At 42.5% G+C, this 20,709-nt stretch overlaps 1 protein-coding gene across 1 annotated transcript in view; it reads right to left on the reverse strand.

Annotated features, from left to right (window-relative positions):
• Positions 1–9,972: 9,972 nt before the first annotated feature.
• The window catches only part of LOC117526428 (lysyl oxidase homolog 4-like), a 98,812-nt gene continuing 88,075 nt past the window's right edge, over positions 9,973–20,709 (reverse strand). The window contains exons 14-15 of the mRNA XM_034188502.1: positions 10,536–10,646; positions 9,973–10,445 (exon numbers count right to left, since the gene is read on the reverse strand). Of these exons, the coding sequence (XP_034044393.1) occupies positions 10,407–10,445; positions 10,536–10,646 (150 nt within the window). The 3' untranslated portion in view covers positions 9,973–10,406. The remainder of the gene's footprint in view (positions 10,446–10,535; positions 10,647–20,709) is intronic.

The following is a 20,709-nucleotide window of genomic DNA, read 5'->3' on the forward strand; positions in this document are numbered from 1 at the left end:
GATCAATTATTATATAATTTACTAACAGGGACTTAGAAGAGAGAGACCTAATGTTTAATAGACCACATTTAACTGTTTTAGTCTGTGGTGCAGTTGAAGGTGCTATATTATTTTTTCTTTTTGAATTTTTATGCTTAAATAGATTTTTGGTGGTTATTGGTGGTCTGGGAGCAGGCACCGTCTCTACGGGGATGGGGTAATGAGGGGATGGCAGGGGGAGAGAAGCTGCAGAGAGGTGTGTAGACTACAACTCTGCTTCCTGGTCCCAACCCTGGATAGTCACGGTTTGGAGGATTTAAGAAAATTGGCCAGATTTCTAGAAATGAGAGCTGCTCCATCGAAGGTGGGATGGATGCCGTCTCTCCTAACAAGACCAGGTTTTCCCCAGAAGCTTTTACTGACTTATCTCTTTTAAAGTTTATAACAGTTTTTTTTTTTGTACCTATTTTTATATTTAAATATTGAAAAAAACTGGTAAATGATCACTAACATCTGTCATCAAGATCCCATTCCTGATAATTTCATCTGTTCTGTTTGTAAATATATTGTCGATTACCGTTGCACTTTGCGATGTAATTCTGGTTGGTTTTGTTATCAAGTGGAATAACCCCAAACTATACATTGAATTCACAAAATCACTTACTCTTTGGCAACTGGAGCTTTCTATGTTAATGTTAAAGTCTCCACACATATAAAGCATTTTGTTTTTAATTTGATGGAATAATTCTATTATTTTATCTGTAAATTTCACAACACATAAATTACACAACTGATTAGAATATTTTTAGATGTTTCATGTACAATTTCCACTGTTACAATTTCTATGACATCATCTATTATTGTCATTTCTTCTACAATTGTACATATCAGATCTGTTTTTATGTACAGAGCAATACCTCCGCCTTTTTTATCTCTTCTGTTTACAAAATACAGCTCATATCCCTCTATTTGAACATCAGTCATGAGATCATCTTTAAGCCAAGATTCAGTGATTGCAACAATAATAAATTTATTTTTAAACTGATTTAAATAATCTTTTATTTGTAACATTTTACAATACAAGCTTCGACTGTTTATATGTAAGAGTGACAGGGTATCTTCTGTAATTTTTTCACTATTTAGCTGTTCTGCCGTATAATACTCACAACCAATCGTTTTTTTAAGTCAAATATACTTTCATCAATATTAATGTCTGTCATATATTTTATCATCTGTTTCCATGTTTAATCTGATTTTTTGTTGGTCCAATTACCAACAGACGTTATATTTGATTGTCTATTCAGGTCTGTATTTTGTAAGGTCCTCCATGTTTTTGATTTGTATACCGTTTGTTCCTTCTTTCACTCTAATCCACACCCTACAATTCCAGACCCATGTAGCAACAATGTGTTTCTGTTTTTTAATAGTCTTGCTTCCCTAGCAATATCTGCATTTTTTTCGTTAGATGCTCATTTATATAGACACTCGTTCCTTTAAGATTCTTTGCCTGTCTTAATAACTCATTTTTATATTTCTGCTTGTAAATCATATAACAATGTTAGACAGTTTATTTTTTCTATCTTTAGTTGGAACGGTATAACAGTCTAATATAGTGTCTTGATGGATGTCAACACCATTTTGATATAAAAAGTTTGTAACTTGTTGTTCCAATGATTGTCGTTCTTCAGGTGGTGCATCCTCCCCACTGGTTCCACCAGAATCCACCACCCTTGCATATGTCCGATGCCTTGTTTCTAGTCCAGATATTATAACATCATCTTTTCTAGTGAATTGTTCAAGTTCATCTACACGTTGCTCAAGTTTCTTAATGATCTTGTCCTTCTCTTTAACCAGATTTTGGAGTTCTTTAATCTCCACCATCAGCTTGTCTAAATTAGACATGTCTTTTGATATACGGTTTAATGAGGTCTTGATCTCCTCTATATCTTCCTCGAGTTTATCTGTTTTCCTGCGTGGTGCCATGCCAACTATCGTGGCTCAGTATGGCCACTATTGATTACAAAAACAATTCTCACCCGTAGCCTCCACCACCACAGGTCCGGTCGCCGCACACCAACCTTCCCCCGTTGCTAAACCTCGTTCACAGCTGCCCCCAGCCACGGTCGTAGCTACCGGTAGCAACGGATGTAGCCGTAGGCAACCTCAGATGTAATCGCCTCCAGCCTCAGATGTCGATGCCGCCGCCAGCCTCGGATGTAGCCGATGCCGCGGGCCTGGATGAACCACCTCCGCCGATGCCGCGGGCCTGGATGTAGCTGCTGCTAGCCGCGGATGTAGCCGCCGTTAGCCTCGGATGTAGCCGACGCCGCGGGCCTGGATGTATCACCCCCACCAACGCCGCGGGCCTGGATGAACCGCCTCCACCAATGCCGCGGGCCTGGATGTAGCTGCCGCTAGCCGCGGATGTAGCCGACACTGCGGGCCTGGATGTATCACCCCCACCAACACCGTGGGCCTGGATGAACCACCTCCGCCGATGCCGCGGGCCTGGATGAACCGCCTCTGAGCTGTCTATCGCTGTTGGAGTGACGCTGCCACAAGTGACGCTGACTCCTTTCGATGTGGAGGAGCAGCGGCTCCTCCCGATTGAATGCATTGACTATAGGGGGCGCTTCAAGTTGATGAATTTTAATCCCCAGCAATTTTTTTTATTGTATTATTATTATTATTTTATTGTATTGTATTGACCACGCCAAAGTGGTCAAATTAGTGTTTTTCATACAACTGTGGCTCCCCCTGGTGGCCAACGTGTTTAATGAATTATCAAACTGCATTTCTGTGAGACTACTCCTTCTTTTAGACAAATCATTTGGTAAATCTTTGGGGGACTTGCCAGTTTTTGATTTAAAACAAAAAAAACAAAACATTTTATTGGCACGGGAATTGGCTGTTTTTCCACATGGTGACGTAAACATTATTGGCCCTACCTGAAGAAGATAAAATGGTGAGTAGCAAACTTGAAAGCTTTCTTTTGTGCCTATGCCTAGCAAAATAGCCCAGATAGTGGTCATCATTGGTCTATATACTGGAAGAATTGCAACCTGTGAAATACCAAAATGTGCTGATTGGACATTACTGGTGTGGCTGGATGCAAACAGCTGCTGTGCAGTGGACAGACGTCCCCGTCACTCGGCTGTGCAGTGGACAGAGATCACCGTCACTCGGCTGTGCAGTGGACAGAGGTCACCGTCACTCGGCTGTGCAGTGGACAGACGTCCCCGTCACTCGGCTGTGCAGTGGACAGAGGTCACCGTCACTCGGCCGTGCAGTGGACAGACGTCGCTATCACTCGGCTGTGCTTCCAATGGTCATTATGCAACATACATCTCATGTAGAAGCAGAGTTGTAGTCTTACACACCTCTCTGCAGCTTCTCTCCCCCTGCCATCCCCTCATTACCCCAATCCCCGTAGAGACGGTGCCTGCTCCCAGACTACCAATAACCAGCAAAAATCTATTTAAGCATAAAAATTCAAAAAGAAAAAATAATATAGCACCTTCAACTGCACCACAGACCTAAAACAGTTAAATGTGGTCTATTAAACATTAGGTCTCTCTCTTCTAAGTCCCTGTTAGTAAATGATATAATAATTGATCAACATATTGATTTATTCTGCCTTACAGAAACCTGGTTACAGCAGGATGAATATGTTAGTTTAAATGAGTCAACACCCCCGAGTCACACTAACTGTCAGAATGCTCGTAGCACGGGTCGAGGCGGAGGATTAGCAGCAATCTTCCATTCCAGCTTATAATTAATCAAAAACCCAGACAGAGCTTTAATTCATTTGAAAGCTTGTCTCTTAGTCTTGTCCATCCAAATTGGAAGTCCCAAAAACCAGTTTTATTTGTTGTTATCTATCGTCCACCTGGTCGTTACTGTGAGTTTCTCTATGAATTTTCAGACCTTTTGTCTGACTTAGTGCTTAGCTCAGATAAGATAATTATAGTGGGCGATTTTAACATCCACACAGATGCTGAGAATGACAGCCTCAACACTGCATTTAATCTATTATTAGACTCAATTGGCTTTGCTCAAAATGTAAATGAGTCCACCCACCACTTTAATCATATCTTAGATCTTGTTCTGACTTATGGTATGGAAATTGAAGACTTAACAGTATTCCCTGAAACTCCCTTCTGTCTGATCATTTCTTAATAACATTTACATTTACTCTGATGGACTACCCAGCAGTGGGGAATAAGTTTCATTACACTAGAAGTCTGTCAGAAAGCGCTGTAACTAGGTTTAAGGATATGATTCTTTCTTTATGTCTCTAATGCCATATACCAACACAGTGCAGAGTAGCTACCTAAACTCTGTAAGTGAGATAGAGTATCTCGTCAATAGTTTTACATCCTCATTGAAGACAACTTTGGATGCTGTAGCTCCTCTAAAAAAGAGAGCTTTAAATCAGAAGTGCCTGACTCCGTGGTATAACTCACAAACTCACAGCTTAAAGCAGATAACCCGTAAGTTGGAGAGGAAATGGTGTCTCACTAATTTAGAAGATCTTCGCTTAGCCTGGAAAAAGAGTCTGTTGCTCTATAAAAAAGCCCTCCGTAAAGCTAGGACATCTTACTACTCATCACTAATTGAAGAAAATAAGAACAAACCCCAGGTTTTCTTTTCAGCACTGTAGCCAGGCTGACAAAGAGTCAGAGCTCTATTGAGCTGAGTATTCCATTAACTTTAACTAGTAAAGACTTCATGACTTTCTTTGCTAATAAAATTTTAACTATTAGAGAAAAAAATTACTCATAACCATCCCAAAGACGTATCGTTATCTTTGGCTGCTTTCAGTGATGCCGGTATTTGGTTAGACTCTTTCTCTCCGATTGTTCTGTCTGAGTTATTTTCATTAGTTACTTCATCCAACCCATCAACATGTCTATTAGACCCCATTCCTACCAGGCTGCTCAAGGAAGCCCTACCATTATTTAATGCTTCGATCTTAAATATGATCAATCTATCTTTATTAGTTGGCTATGTACCACAGGCTTTTAAGGTGGCAGTAATTAAACCATTACTTAAAAGCCATCACTTGACCCAGTTATCTTAGCTAATTATAGGCCAATCTCCAACCTTCCTTTTCTCTCAAAAATTCTTGAAAGGGTAGTTGTTAAACAGCTAACTGATCATCTGCAGAGGAATGGTCTATTTGAAGAGTTTCAGTCAGGTTTTAGAATTCATCATAGTACAGAAACAGCATTAGTGAAGGTTACAAATGATCTTCTTATGGCCTCAGACAGTGGACTCATCTCTGTGCTTGTTCTGTTAGACCTCAGTGCTGCTTTTGATACTGTTGACCATAAAATTTATTACAGAGATTAGAGCATGCCATAGGTATTAAAGGCACTGCGCTGCAGTGGTTTGAATCATATTTATCTAATAGATTACAATTTGTTCATGTAAATGGGGAATCTTCTTCACAGACTAAGGTTAATTATGGAGTTCCACAAGGTTCTGTGCTAGGACCAATTTTATTCACTTTATACATGCTTCCCTTAGGCAGTATTATTAGACGGTATTGCTTAAATTTTCATTGTTACGCAGATGATACCCAGCTTTATCTATCCATGAAGCCAGAGGACACACACCAATTAGCTAAACTGCAGGATTGTCTTACAGACATAAAGACATGGATGACCTCTAATTTAAACTCAGATAAAACTGAAGTTATTGTACTTGGCCCCACAAATCTTAGAACATGGTGTCTAACCAGATCCTTACTCTGGATGGCATTACCCTGACCTCTAGTAATACTGTGAGAAATCGTGGAGTCATTTTTGATCAGGATATGTCCTTCAATGCGCATATTAAACAAATATGTAGGACTGCTTTTTTGCATTTGCGCAATATCTCTAAAATTAGAAAGGTCTTGTCTCAGAGTGATGCTGAAAAAACTAATTCATGCATTTATTTCCTCTAGGCTGGACTATTGTAATTCATTATTATCAGGTTGTCCCTAAAAGTTCCCTGAAAAGCCTTCAGTTAATTCAAAATGCTGCAGCTAGAGTACTGACGGGGACTAGAAGGAGAGAGCATATCTCACCCATATTGGCCTCTCTTCATTGGCTTCCTGTTAATTCTAGAATATAATTTAAAATGCTTCTTCTTACTTATAAGGTTTTGAATAATCAGGTCTCATCTTATCTTAGGGACCTCATAGTACCATATCACCCCAATAGAGCGCTTCGTTCTCAGACTGCAGGCTTACTTGTAGTTCCTAGGGTTTGTAAGAGTAGAATGGGAGGCAGAGCCTTCAGCTTTCAGGCTCCTCTCCTGTGGAACCAGCTCCCAATTCAGATCAGGGAGACAGACACCCTCTCTACTTTTAAGATTAGGCTTAAAACTTTCGTTTTTGCTAAAGCTTATAGTTAGGGCTGGATCAGGTGACCCTGAACCATCCCTTAGTTATGCTGCTATAGACTTAGACTGCTGGGGGGTTCCCATGATGCACTGAGTGTTTCTTTCTCTTTTTGCTCTGTATGCACCACTCTGCATTTAATCATTAGTGATTGATCTCTGCTCTCTTCCACAGCATGTCTTTTTCCTGGTTCTCTCCCTCAGCCCCAACCAGTCCCAGCAGAAGACCTGCCCCTCCCTGAGCCTGGTTCTGCTGGAGGTTTCTTCCTGTTAAAAGGGAGTTTTTCCTTCCCACTGTAGCCAAGTGCTTGCTCACAGGGGGTCGTTTTGACTGTTGGGGTTTTTTCTGTAATTATTGTATGGCTTTTGCCTTACAATATAAAGCGTCTTGGGGCAACTGTTTGTTGTGATTTGGCGCTATATAAATAAAATTGATTTGATTTGATGTTTTCAACTTTCTAATCTGTATTTGTGGAATACACAAGTAAATACCTACATTAGTAGTGTAGCATTGGCATTGTTTTATCAAGCACATTGTTCTGGGTAATCATCATTGTTTCAAACTTCACATGTAAATTAGTGTGTAATCTGTGCTTCAAGGTGACCAAAACCTCAACATTGTAGATGCACATTGTGAGCTTATTGAGATACCCCCCAAAGATGTTTCAATGGATATTAACACAATACATCTAAATATTCAGAAAATGCAAAGTTTATGATTATTCATTAAAGACGTTGGCCACCAGAGGGCGCCAAGTTGTATGAAAAAAACAAATTTGACCACTTTGGCACCACCTGGTGGCCAACGGGTACAATTCCCCACTTGATTTTTTTTTTTTTTTTTTTTTTTTTTTTTAAAGAGGGTAAGTCTTGCCTTTTCTAATACAATAAAAATCTTGCTGGGGGATTATAAATGGCGTATTGAGTAATAGCCTCACAAATATGAGTATTTCTGGAAATTCACCAAATTGAAGCGCCCCCTACAGTCAACGTGTTCAATCCCCCAACCCAAATTAGTGATATTGTGAAGAAACTGTCCTCCTATAATACTAGATCACAAAGTACTTTGGGGGATTGAGTGCTTTCAGTAAGAGCTGTCTAAAACTTCCCTGTTCACCAAATCCATTTTTAGGCCATACTGGGGTGTGAACTTTGACTCTGGCGAGGTCACCGTAGGGAATTTGGCCAGAATTTTGGTGTATGTTTTGTTGGTGGAGGGTTAGAGCTGCACAAACGACCTATTTTGATAGCGAATAGTCAACGATTATTTTGGTGAGTAGTCGAACTAGTGGGATCAGATGTAATTTCCTAATTTAAGTCTGCAGCATTTTTCTGAGACACGTCAGAGGATGAAAACATGAACATTTCCAAATCAGTGAATATTTCTTCTCTTCATTTACATCAATCATTGAGAAATACAAACAGGTTGGTACTTTATAGTAAATCTGTGTCAGGTCGGGCGTTCTCAAAACTAAATGTCCATTGCTGGAAGGAGACAAGTGAGGGAAGCCACCAAGACACAACTCTGGAAGAACGTTTGGCTTCTGTGAGTGGAGAAACCGGGAATAGTGCAACATTTTTATTTTTATCTTCATTTTACATATAGTCCCAACTTTTTCTGGTTTGTGGTTGTTTCTGCTGCATTTCTGAAATTACAGAACTGCTCTAAAGAAAAGTGGTGAACATTTTATTTTGTTTTTAAACTTGTAGAACAAACATCAAACTCTTAGAAAGAAGGATAAAATACACAGACGTGCAGGCAAACTTTGATATAAACTGAACAGAACAATGCAGTCTGATTTGACTCCCCATATTTTTTGTATAAATAAATCAGAATAAAATAAGAGGTAACTCACTTTGAAATGAATAAACATATAGCTGCAGTCTTATAATAACTTTGGAAAATAAAAAAATCAGCAGCTTGTATTTTTATTCTGACTCCAGGTTCATTTTAGTGGGATGAAGTCATTTTTTTTCTCCTCATCAGTCACGTTTTGTGCTTTTAAACACGACATTAAGCTCAAGATTGAACAAATAAATACCTTTGGAAAATAACAGCTGTTAAAGTTCAGAGTTCTCACCTGCTTTTTGTGATCTGTGCCTCTGAACATCAGCTTCTCCACATCAGGGTTTTATTTTTAACCCGTGTATGCATAATTTTGCTCAGTAATTTATATCTCATTTTTAAGGATGTTTTAATGATATTTGACCGTTTATTTCATGTCATGATCTCATAATTCAGTATATGACGCGCACATGGTGTGGAACAGGACGGTGCCATCAGAACCGTGCGGGTAGAGAAAGTGGAAAGAAGTAAAGGCAGCTGCATGTTTAGTTTTGTTGTGCGTGTGTGTGTGTGTGTTGTGTTTTTTTGTTGTTGTTTTTTTTGTTACATGTTCTCTCGGGTTAAAATCCTCTCTCTGCTCCGCGCTTGCTGTCTCAAGCGCACAGATGGTCCCTCGCTCGCAGTCTGCAGCCAGTTGACTCCGTGCGCGCGCACACAACACCGACAGCTCAAGGTTCAGGTTTTCTTTAAGGTTTTCTTTAGGTTTTAAGGTTCTAAGATTCTTTAAGGTAAGGTTCAAGTTTTCTTTTTCAAGCTCCGTCAATAAACTGCGCATTTAAATTGCTTTGAACAATACAGCCACCGTCATTCACAAATTTGAACATCCAAATGACAGCAGGATGGCTCGCGCCTAAAACTATGAATTGAGAGAAAAACAAAGACTTAAATAAATATAACGACTCGTTGACTAATAAATTAGTTGTCGACGGTCCCAATAGTACGACGTAGTCGTAACTAGTCGACTAGTTGTGGCAGGGTGGAGGGTGCATCCAGTTACCAAAGTTTGAGCAAAATATGAGGTGGTCACTATCACAGCCTGTATGACTCTTATAAAAAATTGTCTCTTAAGACTTCCACCTCAGATAAGAAAGGATGGAATGGAGCAAATGCCAGAATGAGTGGAACTGATTGTGGTGGTAACCTGGTGTGTTGTGCAGTGGTGGATGAGGGTCCTTCAGCATCAATGACTGTCTCTGATTGAATGTTCTGTCATTTATTGTTCATTCAGCTTTTTGCTGCATGTTATTGACAAAATAATACTAAAACCCAAATCAGTTAGGGGGACCACGGGAAAACCCAGGGGAAACAGATTTCCTGGAAAAACCATAGAGTTTGAACCCTGTTCAGGAAAGTTGCATCAATTTAGAATTCAAATAGCAAGTCTAGATCTCAAGCTTCAGCAAACTGCAAAGAACCAGAACCTTTGTCTATTTGATATTTATGCTTTGACTGAGTCAAAGAAGATGCAGTACCACTCCACAACAGTAGATATCAGCGAAAGAGACAAGCAGAATAAAATTAACAGAACAGCAACACTGGGACAAGCGTCAGTAAACTTAAATTATTGCCCTAAGGAGTTTCATATAAAACTGTACATGACAAAATATTTGTAATACATTACAATATTTATTCAAATAAGGAAAATAGCACCAGTGGAAAAAATGACCCCACAACCAAACAAACTGCAACACCACTCTGAGGCTGTGTTCACATTACACAACATAGCTCTCATGTTTTGATTCTCCTCAGCACCACATAGAGTTTAGTGAGCATGTCACATAATGTGCATGTGATGACCATTACCATGTACACGGAGGTCATGACAAGACATGCTGCTGTTCGTCACATGAGAAGAAACATTTGTTTATTCTGAAATGGGAATAATCAGGTTTTTCTCCTTCAGCCTGTAATGTGAACGTAGTCCAGAATGTGCACATCATTTCCTGTATGGTAAAAACGTTTATGTGGTGTGCATGTTTTTTGTTGGGTGGGGGGGAGGAGAATACTTTGTGATTGTTTGATTGTGGTCACATGATACTTGCAGAATTCCTCTGCTGACTTTGGAACAGAACCGTCACCATGATGATTGCTTAAAGCCTTTCCCTCTCCTCGCCATCACTTATTGAGGTGACAACAGGACATTTGTTCTGTCCCAAATTCACAGGAAGTGTTGGTGATTTGTTGCCGGTGGTCAAATGAACGCCTCCTCTTTCTGCGCTGTACGCGTCACCTGATTAAAACACATGAAGAAGAAAATGTGGTGTGAAAATCTGGGTGGAGCTGCACACTCTGATGTATTTGGAAAGCGCTGTGATTGTACCTGCGTGGCATCCAACATGAAAACCCGCACGCCATCATACTTGCACTGACAGCGCATCACGTTGTTCTGGAAGTCTGACTCGGCCATGTCTAACGTGGGGTTGACCTCCACCTGCAACACAACAGATGGATAAACCAACACCGACTCTTTGACAGGCAGCAGGTGTTGGGAATTGAGCCAACAACCCCTTTAATTACTGGACACCATGCATGGAGCTGTAATAATATATATATAATATATTTTCTACAAGACCTTCGGGAGCGGAGGACCCGACCTGTCCTGCTGGGACGCATGTGATGGGTTACGTGATGGACTCGTGGAGGAGATGGCAGGTCATGTGCCTTTACATGCTTTCTGTGGAGGACGTCGAAGATGTGTACATATTCGGCTTGGTGGTGACCGGCTTTCTGATGTGGTGGAGCGGGCACTCTGCTGGTTTACCGGAAAATCAAGAAAGTGGAAGCAGCTTTGATTGGTCGTTCAAGCTGCCCTATATGATTGATTCGAGTGGGAAGGCAGTGGGCTGCGCAGCTGCGGGGGTTAACCGCGCATTGGATGACATCTCGAGGAAGATCGCAGCCCTAGAAACCCGCTATGACTGTCTGTGAAGACCACATTCTACATTTCAGATGCATTGAGAGCCACTCTGTTCTCAGAACTGTGGAATCTTTCAAGCGTCTGTTAATCTGGCTATTCATTTGGCTCCCCAAATACAGCTGCACTTCAAGGTCGCCTGTGATAAGAACCTCCTCAGAAGATCAACACTTAAGCCTCGCTCCCTGGTCTTCCCCCTCCCCTCAGCTTCTCCAGCTCTGACGTGAACTGTGAACTGTCCAGGACTTTCTCAGCCTGCGCAGGGCTGTTCCCTTCCCCCTCCAGACTGTCAGACAAGGCCGTTGACGGCGCCGAACTGGCTGCCTTCCGGAGTGTTCTGATAAACTGGTCCTTCAAATCTCGGTTGTCATCCTGTGTCCTTGTTTTGTCTCTGTGATTATTGTTTTTGTGCTGATGGGATTTTTTTTTTCCTCATTGCCGCTGTGTAATGCAGCAGCTATGAGGGTTTTTTTTTCTTCTCCTTTTCCCTTGTGTTTTGCTTTTATATATATGTTTTATGTACCGGGGCCGGCCTATGTGTTGTGTGTGTTGTTTGTTATGGGTCAGTGTTGGTTTGCTCAGCCCTGCTGTGACCAAGGCAGGGATGTACATCTGGAGCTGGTCCCCAGGCACCTAATGGCGACCTCTGCTCTACTGGCAAATAGGATGGGGTTAAATGCAGTAGCCACATTTCATTGTGCAGGGAAGATGTTCTTCTGTTCTGTGCATATGACAATAAAATTTCCTTGATTCCTTGATCCTGATAAGAACTAGAGAGCGCAGTAGCGCTGAGCTGTGTGCCAACAAGGAGGCGTGATCATCATTTTAATTCCGGGCAAGTTAGTGATTTGCATGCACAGAAGTACACTTAGTCTCGTCAGGAAACAGGTGGAATATGCTGGAAAGCTGCGCATGTTGGCAAAGCCACAAACGGAGGAACAAGGGAGACAATATTTCCTTCCATAAGTAAGTGGTTTTGGTTATTGTTGTCACTTTGTCCGTGATATTTGGATGATAAACAGCTGTATGTCTCCTGCCGTACCTGTGTCGCCCGATGACACGGACCATTAACTCTTCACTTATGTCTAGTTGATATTTTCCACTGCTAGACCAATGTCTAGTTAAAATACTTGTCGTTAGTGATTAAAATTGTTCGACAAGACTGGGGATTTTTTTTTTTTGAATTTGCACCTTAAAATAATGAGATTATAATGACCCGCGCTGTGCCGCTCACAATCACACCCACACAGAGACGTGTACCCACACCACTGACTTCATGAATGAAACTTGGTCAATAAAGGATAATTGTGTAAAAATATCATATGTATATAAATGTATTGTGATGGTTTTAGGAGCCACGCTGCATTGACCACAGCAGCAGCTCAGCAGGTTGAACAGTAACTTTCAACACTAATATTTGGGAATGTGTGTGTGTGTCAGAGTAAGTTTAATACTTTCCTGACATAATTTAATGTCATTTCATTTTACTGGCTCATATCCAGGTCAAAATGGCATTTTTTCTGAGCGTCTTCAGTTGTGGATCTCTATTGAAAATGCATTAACATCCGGGAACTAATCAATACTTTTGCCCGGTTAGGAGATGTCATGTCGCTGTCCATGAAGGGACATTTTTGTTTAGTGTGCAGCATTGGGACTGTGCTCTCTAGTTCTTTTATACAGCTCCATGACAGCATGCTACTTCTTAACACACTTTTTCCTGGTTTAATTTCTCTCTGGAAGTGCTTTTATTTTGAAAGCTACTCCCTGTGGCTCCAGGGTGCAGGTGGCATTACTCTTTCATTGGTTGGACACACCTGCTGAAGAAGTCCCACCTGTCTCAGTCCTCATGTCCCTCAGCTTCTGAACACAAACTGTCCTTTTGCTTTGGGAGACCGGGTCCTGAAATCCACCTGGAGCTTTAAATTAAAAACAATTCCTTTGGACAGAAGTGGTCAAATTGTAGAAAGTATGTTTAAAAAAAACTGGATGCTGTCAGAATTCTGTGAAGTAAAATAAAACTCCTGACTTGCATTAAAGTCCAGTAGGTCTCTTTTTATCAATAAATGTGACTGGACAGCAAGATGAGTGTGAGCAATCATCTGGTTACCTTAATACAAAGGCACAAACTGGAAATGGCAAAGAAATTCAGCCCCAGTGGAGAAATTAAAAAAAACCACAAACCGATGGTAGACAAACATAGATATTACAAAGAGGAGTAGACAAGATGCCACATTGGTTGCTGAGGCGCAAGAATGCGGCCACCATCTTGGAGCGGTCATTGTAGTGATTCTGTCACAAGGCACAGTGAAGGGTATTTTATAATCTTATTTTGTTTTTTAATCTTTCTAACATATGTGTGAACTTCCAAGTGTTCCAATACTTTGGAGGGTACAGTATCCCAAGCTTATGATGAGTGCAACATGAGTGTGGTATTATTACTGTTTTGTTTAAGAAGGTTTAATTTTCACTGTTGCTGCACTTTTTGTGAAATCGTAGTCATATCTTATATTGATATGACAATATTGCAATATGATAACTTTGCCATATTGTAGGCACAAAAAGAACAATGCTTAAAAAGGTGGGGGGTCTGGGTGGGCGGACCTCCCCCAGAAGCTGAGGCAAAAAATAAATGAATAAAAAAATAACAAAAACTAGGACTGCAAGCAGTCATATACCGGCCCTCGTTCCGCACGATCCCGCCGACCCAGGCCAGTGGGTGCCCTTGTGACCAGATGTGGGCATGTGCATACAGGGGCAACCACTCATCACACAGTGAAAATTTTAAGCAAATCACACAATGCATCAAGGAGTTATGACATGTTGATGGCTCATCCACTAGGGGGCACTCAGTGTACAAACAGAGGGGCTGGGTGTGTTCAGGGGCCAACCGTGATCACACATGTGAAGTTTCAGGCAAAGCATGAGTTATCATGACTTGTTGTTCCATGGCGATAGGTCAAAATGGCGGCGCCATAGCGGCCACACCCTTCAACATAGAGAAAAGCTTTCGATAACTTTTGATCATTATCATCTCTGAATGATCTGGAATAATTTGAAGTGCATTGGACAAAATCCCTAGGAGTAGTTCATTCAAATACAACATGTGGAAATCACGCCAAAATGACAAGAAAATTCAAAATGGCTGACTTCCTGTTTGGAGTAGATCCATGATGCAAGAGACTTTTTTGTACATCTATGCAAGTCACACATGTGTACCAATTTTCATCTCCCTACCTCCAAAAAAACCCCTAGGGAAGGGTTTTGAAAGTTTCAAGGGGGCGCTATTGAGGCATTTTGCCCCGCCCATGGGCGACGCCCCTATGAATTGTAAGAGGTTGTCGTGCTCGACCTGTGTATCAATTTTCATGATGATATGACAAAATTAAAGCGTAATTTCATGACGAATGGGCAATATTCTGCACGCCGCCACATGGACGCCGTTACTCGTAACGTCACGGCGTTCATCGCCTACATTCACCAACTTGTTCTGCATGTTTAGAAGTGGAATGAAGTTGATTGGGTTAAGTATGTGACATCAGGGACCTCTTAAAGTAAACGTTGCCTACTCGGGCCCTAATAATAAATAATAATAATAGTAATAATAATAATAAACAGCGCAATTACAATAGGGTTCTCGTAGGACGTTGCCTACTCGGGCCTTAATAATAATAATAATAATAAACAGCACAATTACAATAGGGTCCTCATAGGACTTTTCCTACTCGGGCCCTAATAATAAATAATAATAATAGTAATAATAATAATAAACCGCGCAATTACAATAGGGTCCTCGTAGGACGTTGCCTACTCAGGCCCTAATAATAATAATAAATAATAAAAATAATAATAAACAGCACACTACAATAGGTCCTCGTAGGACGCTGTCCTACTCGGGCCCTAAAAAACTGAAAGGCGGGGGAAGCTAAAAGGTAGAGGATATAATATGTTATAGGTTTTATCTAAGGTTTATCCTATTTGTTAAGTTATGGTTAGCTAATCTAGGTAGAAGAAATTGTTTTTTAATGGGAACCCCAAACTTAGATATTATTCTTGATGTCTATTAGAAAATCTTTTGAACTGAAGAACCAGTGTTCTCCTTGTGTCTGTGTGGGTTTCCGCCAACAATCAAAAACATGCTTATTTAGGGTGTGCCCCTTTCTCTTCCAAAGACTAAGGCAGTGTCTCTACATCTGGAGTTGGTCACCGGGCACCGGACTGTGGCTGCACATTGCCCCTAGTGGTTGAATTGTATCTAACTGTAATTAGGATGGTTAAATACAGAGGACAAATTTTGTCCTCTATACACTGACAGTAAAGGCCTTTCTTCTAAAGAGTGTGCATTTGGGCATCACAGTGCGGTGGTAGACACTGCAGGCTGGGTGTATGGTGGAGTGTGCGTCTGTGCATCATGGTGCGGTGTGGATGTCATAGCCTGGGTGTGCGGTGGAGTGTGTGACTGTGTCACGGTGTGGTGGGGACGACGCAGGCTGGGTGTGTATCTGCGTCATGGTGCATTGCAGATGTCGCAGGCAGGGTGTGCAGTGTCGGGTCAGTGTCAGCATCAGTGTGCCACTCTGCGTTGCAGACGCCGTAGGCTGGGTGTGCGGTGGAGTGTGCATCAGTGGTCTCTGATCACTGACTTTTTTTACAGTTTCGCTGCCGTGTTTAGTGGAACAACAACCTTACTTATCATTGCGGTGACATATCAACTCCTCAACTGTAACTGAACTCGAATCTAGACTGCCTGATAGCTTCACATGGTTAAATGACCAATCAGTAGTCTTGTGGATAGTTGAAACTCAGCGCTCAAAACTAAACTCGACATGATTTCTCCACCGCTTTTAAAACCATGCCCCCCCCAAACACAGTCACCTTGGTTCACTGACTACTTGCGTGACCTCAAGCATAAAGCAAGAGGTCTAGAATAGAAATGGCGTAGTTCCAAATTAGAAGTATTCCACCTCGCATGGTGCGATGCTATCTTAGACTATAAGCATGTATTACTGGCTACAAAGCGGACCTATTACTCTTATTTGATCAACAAAAACAAGCATAACTCAAAGTTCTTGTTCAACACGGTGGCGACACTTATTCATGAACAACCACCTGTAGTTCGCTCTCCTTTTTCAACAAGATTTCCTGGATTACTTTGAGAAGAAAATAGAAGACATTAGGTTAAACATATCCCAGCATGCCTTAACCCAGCCACTACCCCCTGCTATTGAGGTGGGCGCCATTACTGAAGTATTACCTAGATTTACAGAATTTGATAGTATCTCACTGGGTGTGCTTACGAAACTTGTAACGTCTGCTAAAAGTATGACTTGCTTATTCAACCCGATACCAACAAAACTGTTTAAGGACCTGTGGCGCACTGTTGGCCCGACTGTGCTGGAAATTATTAATCTCTCATTAAGTTGTGGATCTGTTCTTAAATCTTTCAAATCTGCAGTGATTAAACCATTACTTAAGAAATCTAATTTTAACCATAGTGTATTGAAAAACTATAGGCCGATATCAAATCTATCTTTTTGCTCAAAAATTCTGGAAAAAGTGGTGTCACAACAGCTCGTGGACTGTCTTACTGAGAATAACCTTTTTGAGCCACTGCAGTCTGCTTTTAGAAAATATCATTGCACAGAGACGGCTCTCACTAAAGTGGTGAATGATCTTCTGCTTGCAATGGATTCAGACAACGCTACAGTTCTGGTGCTGTTAGATCTCAGTGCTGCGTTTGATACTGTGGATCATCATATTCTACTCGATAGGCTGGAGAATCATTTTGGGATTACTGGGAGTGCCCTTGCATGGTTATCATACCTGACGAGTCATTCTCACTGTGTTTTGTACAACAACACGGCCTCTAACCCAGGGGTCAGTGTGGGAAGATGACATGAAAAAGTGGCCCTCAATTATTTTTAACTACTTTGTGTTGTCACTCAACTCAGCCACATGGGGTGTGCACCCAGTACATTCTGAGTGCCGGTCCCAAGCCTGGATAAATGAGGGTTGCGTCAGGAAGGGCATCCGGCGTAAAACAAGCCAACCCAACTATGCAGACTAAAAATCAAATTTCCATACTGGATCAGTCGAGACCCAGGTTAACAACGTCCACCACAGATGCGGCGTAAGGTGAAAAGAGAAGTGGCAAAAGCAAAGGAAAAGGCACATTGCGAGCTGTACAAGAAGTTGAATAGTAAGGAAGGAGAAAAGGACTTGTACCGATTGGCCAGACAAAGGGACAGAGCTGGAAAGGATGTGCAGCAGGTTAGGGTGGTAAAAGATGCACATGGTAATGTGCTGACAAGTGAGGAGTGTGTGCTGAGAAGGTGGAGGGAATATTTTGAAGAGCTGATGAATGAAGAAAATGAGCGAGATAAAAAGGCTGGATGATGTCAGAGTAAGTCAGGGAGTACAAGAAATTAGTCAGGAAGAAGTGAGGGTTGCTATGAAGAGGATGAAGAGTGGAAAAGCAGTTGGTCCAGATGACATTCCAGTGGAGGCATGGAAATGTCTAGGAGAGATGGCAGTAGAGTTTCTAACCAGATTGTTTAATAAAATCTTGGAAAGTGAAAGGATGCTGGAAAGTGTGCTGGTTCCTATTTTCAAGAACAAGGGTGATGTGCAGAGCTGCAGTAACTACAGAGGCATAAAGTTGATCAGCCACAGCATAAAGTTGTGGGAAAGAGTAGTAGAAGCTAGGCTTAGAAAACAGGTGAAAATCTGTGAGCAGCAATATGGTTTCATGAGCAGCAATATGGTTTCATGCTAAGAAAGAGCACTACAGATGCAATGTAGTGCACGTAAGGCCCCAGGCCCAGACTGTGTCTCTCCTGCCACCCTGAGACACTGTGCTGATGAGCTGGCCCCAGTCTTCACGGGGATCTTCAACACCTCCCTGGAGTCATGCCATGTTCCAGTCTGCTTCAAGTCCTCCATTATAGTTCCAGTCCCCAAGAAACCATGCATCAATGGACTTAATGACTACAGGCCTGTGGCTCTCACATCTGTAGTCATGAAGACCTTCGAACGCCTGGTTTTATCCCACCTGAAGTCCATCACCGACCCCCTCCTGGACCCCCTGCAGTTTGCCTACAGAGCCAACAGTTCTGTAGACGATGCCATAAACCTGGCCCTGCACTCCATCCTGCAGCACCTGGACTCCCCAGGAACCTACGCTAGGATCCTGTTTGTGGACTTCAGCTCTGCATTCAACACCATCCTTCCGGCTTTGCTCCAGGACAAGCTTTCTCTGCTCCACGTGCCCGACTCCACCTGCAGGTGGATAACAGACTTCCTGACAGACCGAAGTCAGCGTGTGAGGCTGGGAAAGAACGTCTCGAACACTCGGGCTCTCAGCACAGGATCTCCACAGGGCTGTGTCCTTTCCCTTCTGCTCTTCTCCCTGTACACTAACTGCTGCACCTCCAGCCACGACTCTCTAAAGCTCATCAAGTTTGCAGACGACACCACCCTCATCGGACTCATTTTGGATGGGGATGACTCTGCCTACAGGAGGGAGGTGGACCGGCTGGTGACCTGGTGTAGCAGCAACAACTTGGAGCTCAACGCCCAGAAACAGTGGAGATGATCGTGGACTTCAGGAAAGCCACAGCCCCCCCGCCCTCCCTCGCCCTCACCAACAGCCCCATCACCACTGTGGTCTGTCACCGCTTCCTCGGCACCACCATCACCCAGGACCTCAAGTGGGAGTCAACCATCAGCTCCCTCATCAAGAAGGCCCAGCAGAGGATGTACCTCCTGCAGCAGCTGAAGAAGGCCAAGCTACCTGTCCAGCTGATGGTGCAGTTCTACACGGCCATCATCGAGTCCATCCTCTGCTCCTCCATCATGGTGTGGTACGCCGGGGCCACAGCCAGGGACAAACACAGACTGCAGTGCATTGTGGCCTCTGCTGAGAAGGTGATCGGCTGTAGCCTTCCATCTCTCCATGACCTGCACGTCTCCAGGACTCTGGGCCGAGCAGGTCGGATCACAGCTGACCCTTCTCACCCTGCACATGGTCTATTCAAACCACTCCCCTCGGGCAGGAGGCTACGGTCCATCCGGACCAGAACCTCCCGCCATAAGAACAGTTTCTTCCCCTCTGCCGTTAGACTCATGAACTCCTCATAACTCAGTCACCTTAAGCTTAACTCTGTCACTTTATCATTTTATCACGGGTCATTTTAGACAGTGTACATTGGTTTTAATTGCACTCCTCCCACTGCACTGTTTTTTTCTTTTCCTCTTTCTTTCTGTTTTTCTGTTGCACACAGCCTTTCATATGTCATTTTTTTATCTTATATTTTGTCTTATTTTGGCACATATTGTATATTTTATCTTAGCATTTTATATTGCTCTCTGTTTAATGTTGCACCATTATATCGAAGCAAATTCCTAGTCTGTGAATCCTGTTCATTGGCAATAAACTTCTTCTGATTCTGATGTTTGCTCTGAGAATACTGTTGGAGAAGTACAGAGAAGGCCAGAAAGAGTTACATTGTGTGTTTGTGGACTTAGAAAAAGCTTATGATAGGGTGCCAAGAGAAGAGCTGTGGTATTGTATGAGGAAGTCTGGAGTGGCAGAGAAGTATGTTAGGGTAGTGCAGGACATGTACAAGAATAGTGTGACAGCGGTGAGATGCGCAGTTGGAATGACAGACTCATTCAAGGTGGAGGTGAGATTACACCAAGGATCAGCTCTGAGTCCTTTCTTGTTTGCAGTGGTGATGGACAGGTTGACAGATGAGATCAGACAGGAGTCCCCATGGACTATGATGTTTGCAGATGACATTGTGATCTGTAGTGAGAGTACAGAGCAAGTTGCGTCTAGTCTGGAGAAGTGGAGATATGCTTTGGAGAGAAGGGGAATGAAAGTCAGTAGAAGCAAGACTGAGTCCATGTGTGTGAATGAGAGGGAGCCCAGTGGAATAGTGCAGTTACAAGGAGTAGAAGTGGTGAAAGTAGATGAGTTTAAATATTTGGGGTCAACTGTTCAAAGTAATGGAGAGTGTGGTAGAGAGGTGAAGAAGAGAGTGCAGGCAGGGTGGAGTGGGTGGAGAAAGGTGACAGGAGTGATTTGTGGCCGAAGAATATCAGCAAGAGTGAAGGGGAAAGTTTACAAGACAGTAGTGAGACCAGCTATGTTGGACGGCTTAGAGACGGTGGCACTAACAAAAAGACAGGAGGCGGAGCTGGAGGTGGCAGAGCTGAAGATGTTGAGATTCTCTTTGGGAGTGACAAGAATGGACAAGATTAGGAATGAACATATCAGAGGGACAGCTCAGGTGGGACAGTTTGGAGACAAAGTCAGAGAGGTGAGATTGAGATGGTTTGGACATGTGCAGAGGAGGGACCCAGGGTATATAGGGAGAAGGATGCTGAGGATGGAGCCACCAGGCAGGAGAAGAGGGAGGCCAAAGAAGAGGTTTATGGATGTGCTGAGAGAGGACATGCAGGTGGTTGGTGTGACAGAGGAAGATACAGAGGACAGGGTGAGATGGAAACGATTGATCTGCTGTGGCGACCCCTAACGGGAACAGCTGAAAGGCAAGAAGACTTTGTGTTGTCACTCAGC

The sequence above is a fragment of the Thalassophryne amazonica genome, chromosome 15 (genome assembly GCF_902500255.1).
Source record: "Thalassophryne amazonica chromosome 15, fThaAma1.1, whole genome shotgun sequence".
Lineage (NCBI taxonomy): Eukaryota > Metazoa > Chordata > Actinopteri > Batrachoidiformes > Batrachoididae > Thalassophryne > Thalassophryne amazonica.